The 14153-nt window shown below is 41.9% G+C and overlaps 1 protein-coding gene across 4 annotated transcripts in view; it reads right to left on the bottom strand.

The window, feature by feature from the left end:
• Nucleotides 1-620: 620 nt before the first annotated feature.
• The window catches only part of LOC138679096 (MARVEL domain-containing protein 2-like), a 45087-nt gene continuing 31554 nt past the window's right edge, over nt 621-14153 (bottom strand). For all 4 annotated transcript variants that reach the window (XM_069767775.1, XM_069767773.1, XM_069767774.1 and 1 more), the window contains one exon: nt 621-1005. In XM_069767775.1, the coding sequence (XP_069623876.1) occupies nt 892-1005 (114 nt within the window). In that variant the 3' untranslated portion in view covers nt 621-891. The remainder of the gene's footprint in view (nt 1006-14153) is intronic.

Here is a 14153-nt window from a genome sequence, read left to right as displayed (position 1 = left end):
ATTTCCAGAACAGTTTGCACAGGGGGTGGGAGAGCGGGGGGCACATAGATCTTTATTTTAAACACTATTATTCATATCTTCCCTGCAGCAAACTGCTGCTGCAGGGAAGATATGAATCGCGGCTTCAGCACCAGATGCTGGTACGTGTGGTACCCAGCACGGTGGGTGTGGTACCCAGTGGGCACACGAGCGGCACACGTGTGCCGCACGTGTGCCACACTGATGTGCCACAAAAACGTAGGGGCACACGGACACGGATAATTCCGGTACCGATTTTTTCCGATACTGGAATTATCTGGACGTGTGAGAGCCCTTAAAAGGGTTCTCTGGCTTAGAAAACACATCTTTATTTAGATTATTAGGTAATTCAGGATTAAAAGAGGGGGATTACTTGCAGTGTACAATTCTTTCTTGGTCAGAATGGAGAGTGGTTAGAAAAGGGGACCTGTCTTGTCCTGCACCACTAAGACAGCCTTGTGATTTGAGTAGACCTTTTTACTACCATATTTCTCCACAGATAAAAGTTAATTGCTTGAGGATCAAGCAGCTGACTATCAAGGGACCCTTCTAACAAATAAGTGGAGAATCCCTTTAAATATTTTATAAATTAAATGCATTACTCTGGTAATAAGTGTCTATTTATTCATTATGCAAATTGAAATCTGGTTTGGCTCTTATCCTAAGTCATTTGACAAGGCTCGCTAAAGGGTCGACATTGACTGTTAGGATTGCTACTTCCAATAGGTGGCACTAGAGTTCTAGTCCTCTTCGTCTCTGAAGAGACAATTTGCATATTTTCCAGAGGAGCATTGCGGCTTTAAGTCTCCTCATCTTGACATGCTTAACATGTCACTCTCCGCAAGGAGAAACGATATTTATTCATTGCGATGTTCAGAAGTACACAGATGCTTCATGTTGATCGTATGCTTGAATCTGTTTTTTGATGTGGGTCAATTTCCCCTTCAAATAGATGCAGCGTTCCCTTTTTTCCATAAATGCAGGGTCCTGAGGGAAACAAATAATGAGTACAATTTTCTTATGGTACACCATAAAGCTTTCTGACTTTTACATACATTCAGCCATTTTCTTCCCAGCCTATAAAAGGCTGGAGCTGCTTCTGGAGACAGATGACTACAAATTCCTAGGAATGTTTGACTGCACCAAGGTTCAAAGTTCAATTATCAGATCATTCAAGCTTCAATAATGAGACTGGAGCTGCCTGGAAATTATATCGCCAATTTTAGAATTTGTTCATTGTAAATTAAAGGCAACCTGACATGAAATTAATACTGCCCGAATCACCAGCAGCTTAAATCAGAAGTTGCTGCATTATTATTATTATTATTATTATTATTATTATTATTATTATTATTATTATTTATTTATATAGCACCATTGATTCCATGGTGCTGTACATGAGAAGGGGTTACATACAAGTTACAAATATCACATACAGTAAACAAACTAACAATGACGGACTGATACAGAGGGGCGAGGACCCTGCCCTTGCGGGCTTACATTCTACAGGATTGCAGCCTAGTATGTTTTATTCGGAAACGCTGCGGCATTTCAGGGAAAACATACTTTAAAATGGGGAAACTAAATATTTGATACACTGCCATTTTGGCAAGATTTACCACCTACAAAGAATGGAGAGGTCTGGTTTTTTTTTTAACATAAGTGCACTTCAACTGTGAGAGACAGAGGCTCTAGAATCCAGAAAATAACATTGTATGTTTTTTACATAATTAATTTGCATTTTATTACAAGAAATAAGTATTTGATTCAATAGAAAAACAGAACTTAATATTTGGTATAGAAACCTTTGCTTGCAATTACAGAGGTCAGAAGTTTCCTGTAGACCAGGCTGGAGCGAGCCACCCCACCCCCTTCCCCGGGCGGCATACATGAAAGCCAACATGACAGGGGATTTGGAGCAGGGATAAAGGGGGCATGGAGTCTCGCTCTTAGGGGAGGGTTAATGCTGGCCTGGAGAGGGTATGGGGTGAGTGGGGGGGAGGAGCCGGTCACTTCCCACTCTGAGGACCTGTGAGCAGTCCCACTCACCCGCCCTTTATGTTGTGTTTTCGATAATTTTAGTTGGCTTTTTGTTCTCGGGTCATAGTGGCTGTAGGCGGGGGTAGGGGTCCTTGGAGTTGGTGCTAAATTGGCCTGGGGGGTCCTTCGAGATACAGATTCTCCAGTTGGTATAAGTTTTGGTTGCGGGTCTGGTGATTTGGGGGAATCTTGCTAACGGTGGGCCAGATTCCTAAGTTGGAAGTGGACAAGGGTAACCCTTCGGGGTATTTTGGTGCTCTCGAGCCTGTGGGGTAACGGCTGAGCGTAATCTACGGTTGGTCTCTTGTCCACTTGTTTATACTATGGTTTACACCAGACTTTTAGCTTCAAGGACCCCTTCCCAGATCATGTTACGGTTAAATGTTTTGTTTGTTTATAATAAAGGCAGCTGTGGCCAATTATATCCAACTTGAGACTCATGTCATTATTCAGATGCTGGGAAGGAAAGGGGTCGGAGACCCTTGGGGCGACACTTATTCACGGTGGTCAACAATACCAATGTCAAGTTCTTGACCAAGTTTGCACACACTGCAGCAGGGATTTTAGCCAACACCTGCATACAGATCTCTAGATCTTTCAGGTTTTGGGGCTGTTGCTGGCCAACATTGAGTTTCAGCTCCCTACAAAGATTTTTCTATTGGGTTCAGGTCTGTAGATTGGCTAGGCCACTCCGGGACCTTAAAATGCTTCTTACGTAGCCATTCCTTAGTTGCCTTGGCTGTGCGTTTCAGACCATTGTCATGCTGGAAGACTCAGCCACGACCCATCTTCAATGCTCTTACTGAGGGAAAGAGTTTGTTTGCTCAAATCTCATGATATGTGACCCCATTCATCCTTCATTCAATACTTTGCAGTCGTCCTGTCCCCTTTGCTGAAAAGCACCCTAAAGTACGATGTTTCCCCCACCATGCCTCATGATTGATATGGTGTTCTTGGGGTTATACTCATCCTTCTAATCAGGGGTGTAACTACAACAGGTGCAGGGGTTGCAATCGCACCCGGGCCCTGGAGCCTAGGGGGCCCTAAAATTCCCTTTGGCCTATATAAAAAGACTATTGCTATTAAAGATTTAAAATATTTGGGGGCCCCATTGGAGCTTTCACATCGGGGCCCATGAGTTTCAAGTTACGCCACTGCTTCTAATTAATCCAAACATGGGGTGTGGAGTTGATGTCAAAAGTTCTATTTTGGTCTCATCTGACTACATGACCTTCTCCCATACCTCTGCATCATTCAGATGGTAATTGGTGAACTTCAAACAAGCCTGGATATGTGCTGGTGTGAGCAGGGGGTCCTTGCGTGCCCTGCAGGATTTTATTCCATGACGGCGTAGTGTGTTACTAATAGTAATGTTTAAGACTGTGATCCCAACTTTATTCAGGTCATTGACCAGGTCCTCCTGTGTAGTTCTGGCCAGATTTGTGACCTTTCTCAGAATCATCCTTACCCCACAAGGCAAGATCTTGCATAAAGATCAAGAAAGACTTGTGTTTCTTCCATTTTCTAATAATTATGCCAGCAGTTGCTTTCTCACCAAGCTGCTTCCCTATTGTCCTGTAGCCCATCCCAGCCATATGCAGGTGTACAATTTTGTCCCTGATGTCCTTAGACAGGTCTTTGGTCTTGGCCATGGTGTTGAGGTTGGAGTGTGATTGATTATATGGACAGGTGTCTTTTATAAATGTAATGAGATCAAACAGGTGCAATTAATGCAGATAAAGAGTGCGGAGTAGGAGTGCAGATTGGTGTGAGCCAGAGTTCTTGGTGATCAAATACTTATTTCATGCAATAAAATGCAATTTAATCTTTTAAAAATCATACAATGTGATTTTCAGTTTTTTATTTTTAGATTCTGCCTCTCACAGTTTAAGTCCACTGGTGATAAAATTTACAGACCTCTCCATTCTTTGTAGGTGGGAAAACCTGCTAAATCGTAAGTGTATCAAACACTTATTTCCCCCACTATATATATATATATAGATATATATATATATATATATATATATATATATATATATATATATATATATATCTATATATATATATATATATAGGAAAGCTTCTCTTATTCATTATAATGGTAATTATGGACAGCATACAAATTTCACACTGATGCTATCTGTGTTCTGTCCATGATTGTCAGTAATCTGTAAAAGCATATTTTGTATTGCCCCAAATGTAGCAAGTGAAACAGAATTAACCCATTATTTTTAGTGCACAGTGAGCTGCATCAAAAAATAATTATTTATAATTTGGGATGACCCACTAACAAGTCCAGAAACATATCTTTTATTATGGATTAAAATAGTGGGTTAACTCTATACATGAAACGTTTTGTCCCTATATTGCCTAAACGATTCTAGTATAGTATAGAGCCAATTGCCAAATATCTCTTAGTGACACCCCCGGGTGTCAACAATATAAGGCAGATAGGACATATATCTCTGTGGTTTGTCTTGAGAAAGAAGCAGGTGTACTTTGAAACGCGTTGAGTAAAAACAGCATTTGAATTTGTAAATTTTCATTTTGCACAAATGGCTGATCTGTGGGGGTGCCAGGTGCCAGACCTCCACTGATTTGATAATGATCACCTATACTATGAATATATACAGGTCCTTCTCAAAAAATTAGCATATAGTGTTAAATTTCATTATTTACCATAATGTAATGATTACAATTAAACTTTCATATATTATAGATTCATTATTCACCAACTGAAATTTGTCAGGTCTTTTATTGATTTAATACTGATGATTTTGGCATACAACTCCTGATAACCCAAAAAACCTGTCTCAATAAATTAGCATATCAAGAAAAGGTTCTCTAAACGACCTATTACCCTAATCTTCTGAATCAACTAATTAACTCTAAACACATGCAAAAGATACCTGAGGCTTTTATAAACTCCCTGCCTGGTTCATTACTCAAAACCCCCATCATGGGTAAGACTAGCGACCTGACAGATGTCAAGAAGGCCATCATTGACACCCTCAAGCAAGAGGGTAAGACCCAGAAAGAAATTTCTCAACAAATAGGCTGTTCCCAGAGTGCTGTATCAAGGCACCTCAATGGTAAGTCTGTTGGAAGGAAACAATGTGGCAGAAAACGCTGTACAACGAGAAGAGGAGACCGGACCCTGAGGAAGATTGTGGAGAAGGACCGATTCCAGACCTTGGGGAACCTGAGGAAGCAGTGGACTGAGTCTGGTGTGGAAACATCCAGAGCCACCGTGCACAGGCGTGTGCAGGAAATGGGCTACAGGTGCCGCATTCCCCAGGTAAAGCCACTTTTGAACCATAAACAGCGGCAGAGGCGCCTGACCTGGGCTACAGAGAAGCAGCACTGGACTGTTGCTAAGTGGTCCCAAGTACTTTTTTCTGATGAAAGCAAATTTTGCATGTCATTCGGAAATCAAGGTGCCAGAGTCTGGAGGAAGACTGGGGAGAAGGAAATGCCAAAATGCCTGAAGTCCAGTGTCAAGTACCCACAGTCAGTGATGGTGTGGGGTGCCATGTCAGCTGCTGGTGTTGGTCCACTGTGTTTCATCAAGGGCAGGGTCAATGCAGCTAGCTATCAGGAGATTTTGGAGCACTTCATGCTTCCATCGGCTGAAATGCTTTATGGAGATGAAGATTTCATTTTTCATCACGACCTGGCACCTGCTCACAGTGCCAAAACCACTGGTAAATGGTTTACTGACCATGGTATTACTGTGCTCAATTGGCCTGCCAACTCTCCTGACCTGAACCCCATAGAGAATCTGTGGGATATTGTGAAGAGAAAGTTGAGAGACGCAAGACCCAACACTCTGGATGAGCTTAAGGCCGCTATTGAAGCATCCTGGGCCTCCATAACATCTCAGCAGTGTCACAGGCTGATTGCCTCCATGCCACGCCGCATTGAAGCAGTCATTTCTGCCAAAGGATTCCCGACCAAGTATTGAGTGCATAACTGAACATTATTATTTGATGTTTTTTTTGTTTGTTATTAAAAAACACTTTTATTTGATTGGATGGGTGAAATATGCTAATTTATTGAGACAGGTTTTTTGGGTTATCAGGAGTTGTATGCCAAAATCATCAGTATTAAAACAATAAAAGACCTGACAAATTTCAGTTGGTGGATAATGAATCTATAATATATGAAAGTTTAATTGTAATCATTACATTATGGTAAATAATGAAATTTAACACTATATGCTAATTTTTTGAGAAGGACCTGTAAATCCTGGGTAGCCCATTTAAAACTATCACGTAATGTTTCCCGACATTTGTCAATTTACTTTACTTATGCCAGTGACTTATAAGAAAGTCTTGACTATGTTCTTCTACACATTGGGAATTGTATTGAAACAAGACCTTCAATTCCATGTTGAGTCAACAGTACCAGAACAGTATTACACTAAAATATCATTTAAAAGAATGCTTAGAGAACCACATATATTTTAAGATAACATTGATTATCCAGAGATCTAAATTTCAGTTTCATTACACCTGACCGTGACGTCATCGAAGGTCCTTCACTCACTACAGTCTCAGGAACGGAGGCGGACGCTTGCAGCGGTGACAGCCAGGGTCCTTTGGAGGTGTGAGTATAGCCTTATTTTTATTCTTTATTTTTTACATTAATATGGATCCCAGGGCCTGAAGGAGAGTTTCCTCTCCTTCAGATCCTTGGAACCATACACACCGCACACTCCGATACCGATTTCCGATATCACAAAAATATCGGAACTCGGTATCGGAATTCCGATACAGCAAGTATCGGCCGATACCCGATACTTGCAGTATCGGAATGCTCAACACTAATCACGAGACATCGGGTTCCTGGAGGAGGGGCCCACACCTCCTAAACTGCATGGGACCCTGGACACTGTAATGTATAATGATTAGATCTGTCTCTTTAAGAAAGAGAGGGTGGGAGTTGATGTTCAGTTTCAGTTTCAGTTCTAACCTGTGGAGAAAATGTTATGCTGTGTGCTGGAGGAAAAGAGGAGACAAATAAACCACAGTTAAAGCTTACTCTCTTAAATTCCTTGCACTGTGTGGACATTACAACTGGTGACGAGGATGGGATTCAATCACCTGCTGCTGTGAGTACTGACCCCTGCTTTAACGCTTCACACGCCAGCACCACTGAGAGACTCCATCATGGCTGAATACTTGCACACGTTCCCACAGTTTGATATGACTGATGTCACTAATCTCTCTCATAACTAGAGAAAATGGCTAAACCGGTTTGAGAACTTCCTGGAAGCAATGGACATAAAAGAGGAGAAAAGAAAGAGAGCTGTGTTCCTGCATTGCGCGGGCACAGGAGTCTATGACATATACAGCACATTACTGGCAGCAGAGACAGACACATACAGCAACTGTTCCAAAGCTCTCACTGACTACTTCAACCCTAAACAAAACATCAGATATGAAAGATACAAGTTCAGGATTGCTAAACAACTTCCAGAAGAATCCATAGACACCTATGTCACCCGGCTAAAAGAACTTGCACATGGGTGTGCATTTACTGACGTTGATGATGAAATCCTAACTCAAGTAATTGTCACCTGCTCGTCTAATAATATAAGGTGTAAAGCTCTGCAGCAGGATCTCTCTCTGCATGATTTACTCAAGATGGCCCGTGCTATAGAGATAGCAGATCATCAGGCAACTGCAATGGAGAATGGGGATAATTTACATGTGCATAATCTCAAACATAAAAGTGCACAGGGCAAGCAAGCCCCGAAACAGAAGAAATGCTATAGATGTGGACAAGATTTCCCTCACCACATGAATAAATGTCCAGCTATAGGACAAACTTGCAGTAAATGTGGAAAAGGGAACCATTTTGCAGTTGTCTGCAAATCAGCCCCCAACAAGTCTCCTCTGCCAATGACAATTATAACCCGCCCCTGGGTGAGAATAATCTAACCTCTTTTTCTCCTCTTTCAGGTTACATCAGGGGCTTATCTACAACATTACAGAATGCTGTAGATAAGCCCTTGATGATGGTGAGCTTACCTCACCATCGATTTTGGGGGTGACAGGTTCCCTTTAAGGATATCTCTGGAGGCAATTTTATAATTTTATTCAAATGCATGTACAACCCAAATTCCAAAATGTTGGGATGATGTGTAAAATTTAAAGAAAATAAAAATGCAATGATTTGTAAATCTCTTACAGCCAGGGGTGGATTAAGAGTATCTGTAATGTCCACACGGACAGAGAGTAAGCTTTAACTGTAGATTATTCCTCTCCTCTTTTCCTCCAGCACACAGCATAACATTTTCTCCTCAGTCTAGAACTTAAACTGAAACTGAACATCAACTCCCGCCCTCACTTTCTTAAAGAGACAGATCTTAACAAATGACTCTTCAGTGCGATCAACGGATTTCTTTAACAAGCAAGCCATGAAACATTATACAGACAGAAGGCGACGGGCACAGCCATGTGCCATCAAAAGAGGTGATATCGTTGTTGTGCATCAAAAATCAACCAAGAAAACCTCAGCTGTAGATAGTCCTGCAAAATATAATGTTACTGGGAGAAAAGGCAGTATGGTCACGGCTGAGTGAGACGGACACTCCATCACTCGAAATTCCTCACATTTTAAAATCATACCGCAGAACAATGGTAATGAACTCTCACCAGTGGAAGATTTGATATCCAACGTGGAGAGGGCCTACAGGAGGTGGCTGATCCGTCAGCAATGGACACCCCCAATGAACCCAGACATTACCCTACATGGGAAAGAAGGGCTCTATCGAGACTTATTGAAGAGATATAATTAAAAAAAAAAGGAATAAGACAATACAGACATATGGTTTCTCTTGGACATTTTTCTCTTGGACATTTTCAATATTTGTTTTAGGTTGTTAGCATATATATATATATATACCGTATATACTCGAGTATAAGCTGAGATTTTCAGCCCAAATTTTTGGGCTGAAAGTGCCCCTCTCAGCTTATACTCGAGTCACGGTAGCGGTGGGGTCGGCGGGTGAGGGGGAGAGGGAGCTGAGGCATACTTACCTAGTCCCGAAGATCCTGGCGCTCCCCCTGCCGTCCCACGGTCTTCGGGTGCTGCAGCTTCTTCCTCTATCAGCGGTCACGTGGGACCGATCATTAGAGAAATGAATATGGACTCCACTCCCATAGGGGTGGAACCGCATATTCATTTCTCTAATCAGCGGTAACGATGACCGCTGATAGAGGAAGAAGCTGCGGCACCCGAAGACCGTGGGACGGCAGGGGAAGCGGGATGCCGGGAGCAGGTAAGTATCGCATAGTCACCTGTCCCTGTTCCACACGCCGGGCGTCGCTCCATCTTCCCGGCGTCGCTCCAACTTCCCGGCGTCTCTCCGCTCTGACTGTGCAGGTCAGAGGGCGCGATGACGCATATAGTGTGCGCGCCGCCCTCTGCCTGATCAGTCAGTGCGGAGAGACGCCGGGACGAGACGCCGGGAGCTGCAAGCAAGTGAGGTGAGTATGGCTTTTTTTTTTTATTGCAGCATTATATATACCGGTAGCACAGCTTTATAAGGAGCATCTATGGGGCACAAATGAACGGTGCAGAGCACTATATGGCAGAGCTTTATAAGGAGCATCTATGGGGCAATAATGAACAATATGGAGCATCTATGGGGCAATAATGAACAATATGGAGCATTATACAGTTAGGTCCATATATATTTGGACAGAGACAACATTTTTCTAATTTTGGTTATAGACATTACCACAATAAATTTTAAACAAAACATTTCAGATGCAGTTGAAGTTCAGACTTTCAGCTTTTATTTGAGGGTATCCACATTAAAATTGGATGAAGGGTTTAGGAGCTTCAGCTCCTTAACATGTGCCACCCTGTTTTTAAAGGGACCAAAAGTAATTGGACAGATTCAATAATTTTAAATAAAATGTTCATTTCTAGTACTTGGTTAAAAACCCTTTGATGGCAATGACTGCCTGAAGTCTTGAACTCATGGACATCACCAGACGCTGTGTTTCCTCCTTTTTTGATGCTCTGCCAGGCCTTCACTGCTGGGGTTTTCAGTTGTTGTTTGTTTGTGGGCCTTTCTGTCTGAAGATTAGTCTTTAACAAGTGAAATGCATGCTCAATTGGGTTGAGATCAGGTGACTGACTTGGCCATTCAAGAATATTCCACTTCTTTGCTTTAATAAACTCCTGGGTTGCTTTGGCTTTATGTTTTGGGTCATTGTCCATCTGTAGTATGAAACGATGACCAATCAGTTTGGCTGCATTTGGCTGGATCTGAGCACAAAGTATGTCTCTGAATACCTTAGAATTCATTGGGCTGCTTCTGTCCTGTGTCACATCATCAATAAACACTAGTGACCCAGTGCCACTGGCAGCCATGCATGCCCAAGCCATTACACTGCCTCCACTGTGTTTTACAGATGATGTGGTATGCTTTCGATCATGAGCCGTACCACGCCTTCACCATACTTTTCTCTTTCCATCATTCTGGTAGAGGTTGATCTTGGTTACATCTGTCCAAAGAATGTTCTTCCAGAACTGTGCTGGTTTTTTTAGATTTTTTTTAGCAAAGTCCAGTCTAGCCTTTTTATTCTTGATGCTTATGAGTGGCTTGCACGTGCAGTGAACCCTCTGTATTTACTTTAATGCAGTCTTCTCTTTATGGTAGATTTGGATATTGATATGCCTACCTCCCGGAGAGTGTTGTTCACTTGGTTGGCTGTTGTGAAGGGGTTTCTCTTCACCATGGAGATTATTCTGCGATCATCCACCACTGTTGTCTTCCGTGGGTGCCTAGGTCTTTTTGCATTGATGAGTTCACCAGTGCTTTCTTTCCTTCTCAGGATGTACCAAACTGTAGATTTTGCCACTCCTAATATTGTAGCAATTTCTCGGATGGGTTTTTTCTGTTTTCGCAGCTTAAGGATGGCTTGTTTCACCTGGATGGAGAGCTCCTTTGACCGCATGTTTGCTTCACAGCAAAACCTTCAAAATGCAAGCACCACTCCTGAAATCAACTCCAGGCCTTTTATCTGCGTATTTGAGAATTACATAACGAAGGGATTGCACACACCTGTCCATAAAATAGCCTTGGAGTCAATTGTCCAATTACTTTTGGTCCTTTTAAAAACAGGGTGGCACATGTTAAGGAGCTGAAACTCCCAAAACCTTCATCCAGTTTTAATGTGGATACCCTCAAATGAAAGCTGAAAGTCTGAACTTCAACTGCATCTGAATTGTTTTGTTTAAAATTCATTGTGGTAATGTCTATAACCAAAATTAGAAAAATGTCGTCTATGTCCAAATATATATGGACCTAACTGTATATGGCACAGCTTTATATGGAGCATCTATGGGGCAATAATGAACAATATGGAGCATTATATATGGCACAGCTTTATACAGAGCATCTATGGGGCAATAATGAACGGTATGCAGCATTATATATGGAGCATCTTATGGGGCAATAATGAACGGTATGGAGCATCTATTTTTATTTTTGAAATTCACCGGTAGCTGCTGCATTTTCCACCCTAGGCTTATACTCGAGTCAATAAGTTTTCCCAGTTTTTTGTGGCAAAAGTAGGGGGGTCGGCTTATACTCGGGTCGGCTTATACTTGAGTATATACGGTGTATATATATATATATATATATATATAGGGATGATGTAATGTACAATGATTAGGTTTCTCTCTGGATGGAGTGACTAGGGTGTCAGTCAGTCTGCTGGATGTAGCAAACACAAGAATCTTTCTCTGAGAAAAGTCTGCACAGGCCCTGTGCAGAGAACTGCAAGTGTCAGTGGTTCCTATGGACAATTGCTGTTTTGTATGACAGAGCTGGGGCCAGCTCAGCCATATGTGAATAGCCAGGGTCTGTTTTTCTGTTCTGTTTAGTTAGCACCTGGACAAGGCTAGGGATTTATATTAATGATTTTGTTTTTGTGCTATGCAACCTGTGGAAAGCAATAAAAACTGCACGTGTTTGGACCAAAACTGCATTGCCTGTGTGAACACTACCTAAGGCCCAATGCCTTCCAGATAGAGAGAATCCCTACACCTCCTTATCAGCTTATATGGGCATTTAGGTCATAGGAAGCTGAATAAAATAATACTTTGATATCTATGATATGGTCTTATGTAGTGCAGCGGTAGCACTCTGTGCAGTGATGAGGCAATGACCCAGCAAAGTTCAAAGCAAAACATCTCTTTAATGTTCAATTCATATAAACACAGCAAACGATATCTTCTGGATCGCAGCCGGGTACATATCCTCTGGATTACAGTCACTAAACACGCCAGTCAACCTCTGACCTGTTACCGTGGGCGACTGCTCCGCCGTGTTAATGTCTCTTTACTCATAGCATTACACAGTACACGATATCCTCCGAATCACAGCCAGGAACCATATTCTCCAGTTTACAGTCACTAAACATGCCAGTTCACCTCCTGAGACCTGCTCCCATAGGCGACTGCACCAATGTGTACAGTGTGGGTGCCAGGCTTTTCAGCTGCCTTGGCCATTTGGCTCTGCTGGCCTGTGGTGCCTCACACAGGTGGAGCTCTGCATAGCCTCCCGCTCTGTACTCCTGCCAACACCAGACTGACACTGACTCTGAACCTGAAACACCCAAATCCTATACTGCAAGGTTTTAGCTAGCAACCTGTGGCCTTCAGCCACATGGAAAACCCGGACAGGAATGAAACGGACTGCAAAACTACCATCTTGCAGTCTGTTTCAAAACACAAAAGTCCAGCTTTTATGTTACAGGCATCCAGTGTGGGGAGAAGGCAGTACAGCATAGCTGACAGCCATGTGAGAGGACAATTGCAGCTGCTGCAGATGTGTTTGTAAGGAGACAGAATTCACTACTGTTGTCCTTTGTTAGCTCTGATCTCACTGAAGAGCAATGTGTGATTATGAGAGTAAAATGTCACTCACTACATGTCTCATACTGGTAACGCCCCCTTTAATTTCAAATAAGTTCTGCAGGCAGTTTCTCAGGGCTATTTGTGTTCGGCCTAAAGATCTTAAGAGCCCATTTGCATATAAGTAAAAAAAAATGTGGATTTCAATGGAACAAGACATCAGATTTCAGATATCAAGATATCATTTTATTCAACTTTCTACGACCTGGCCAAATTTGTGCTCCAAAAATCAAATAGTGCTCCTTCCTTTACAAGCTCTACCATGTGCTCAAACATTAGTTTTTGATCACATATTGAATATTACTATGTTTGGGAGTAGTTGTGTAGCCAATTGAGAGATCCATTTTCTTCTATTACTCCTTGTAAAAATTACAAATGTGCGGTTAAATATTTTACTTGAAATAAATGAAAATTTTGACACATCAGATTTGAAAAATAGGAAGTGGACATTAACCCCCACAACCTTAGACGTATCCATATGTCCTGGTTGGGAAGGACCTTGGACAAGACTCTGTGCTCGCGTTGGTTGTTCAGCAAATCTGACAGCTGACTCGTGGCTCTGACTCGTGGCTCTCACTGCCTGGAATGTTCCCACACCGTTCCCACCAGTTTAGCCCCTTAAATACTGCATTTGATGTTTAGAAGTCAGGAAGAGGGCTCCCTCTTCCCTACAATCGGTGCCCCCATGATATCATCACATTAGTCATGATGGCATCCGGGTCAGCAGGGCTAGCAAGCTTATTAGACCATGTGTAGAGCTTTGTCTAACAAGCTTGTGTTAGAGCAGAAAAAGGTGAAAGTCTCAAAGGGGGACAAAGTAAAAAAAGTAATACAAAATTGTAAAATTATTTTTGAAAAATCACAAAATAATAAGAAAAATAATATATACTAAGAATATATTGTGCCCATAAATAAGTAAACATGAACAAGAAAAGTACATATTTGGTATTGCCATGTCCAGAACGTACCAAATAAATAGAAAATGAAGCTAAAAACTATGCTTTTTCATCATACCGTCAAACAAAAGTGGTATAAAACACGATTGTAAATGTAAATAAAAATGGTCTAGCCAAAAACAACATCTTGTCCCGCAAAAAACAAGCCACCATACAGCTCCATCAGCGGAAAAAGAAAAAAAAGATAAAGATTTCAGA

This window comes from Ranitomeya imitator, chromosome 1 (genome assembly GCF_032444005.1).
Source record: "Ranitomeya imitator isolate aRanImi1 chromosome 1, aRanImi1.pri, whole genome shotgun sequence".
Taxonomy (NCBI): Eukaryota; Metazoa; Chordata; class Amphibia; order Anura; family Dendrobatidae; genus Ranitomeya; species Ranitomeya imitator.
Note: the sequence above shows the minus strand (reverse complement) of the source record. Positions and strands in the feature narration are given on the sequence as shown.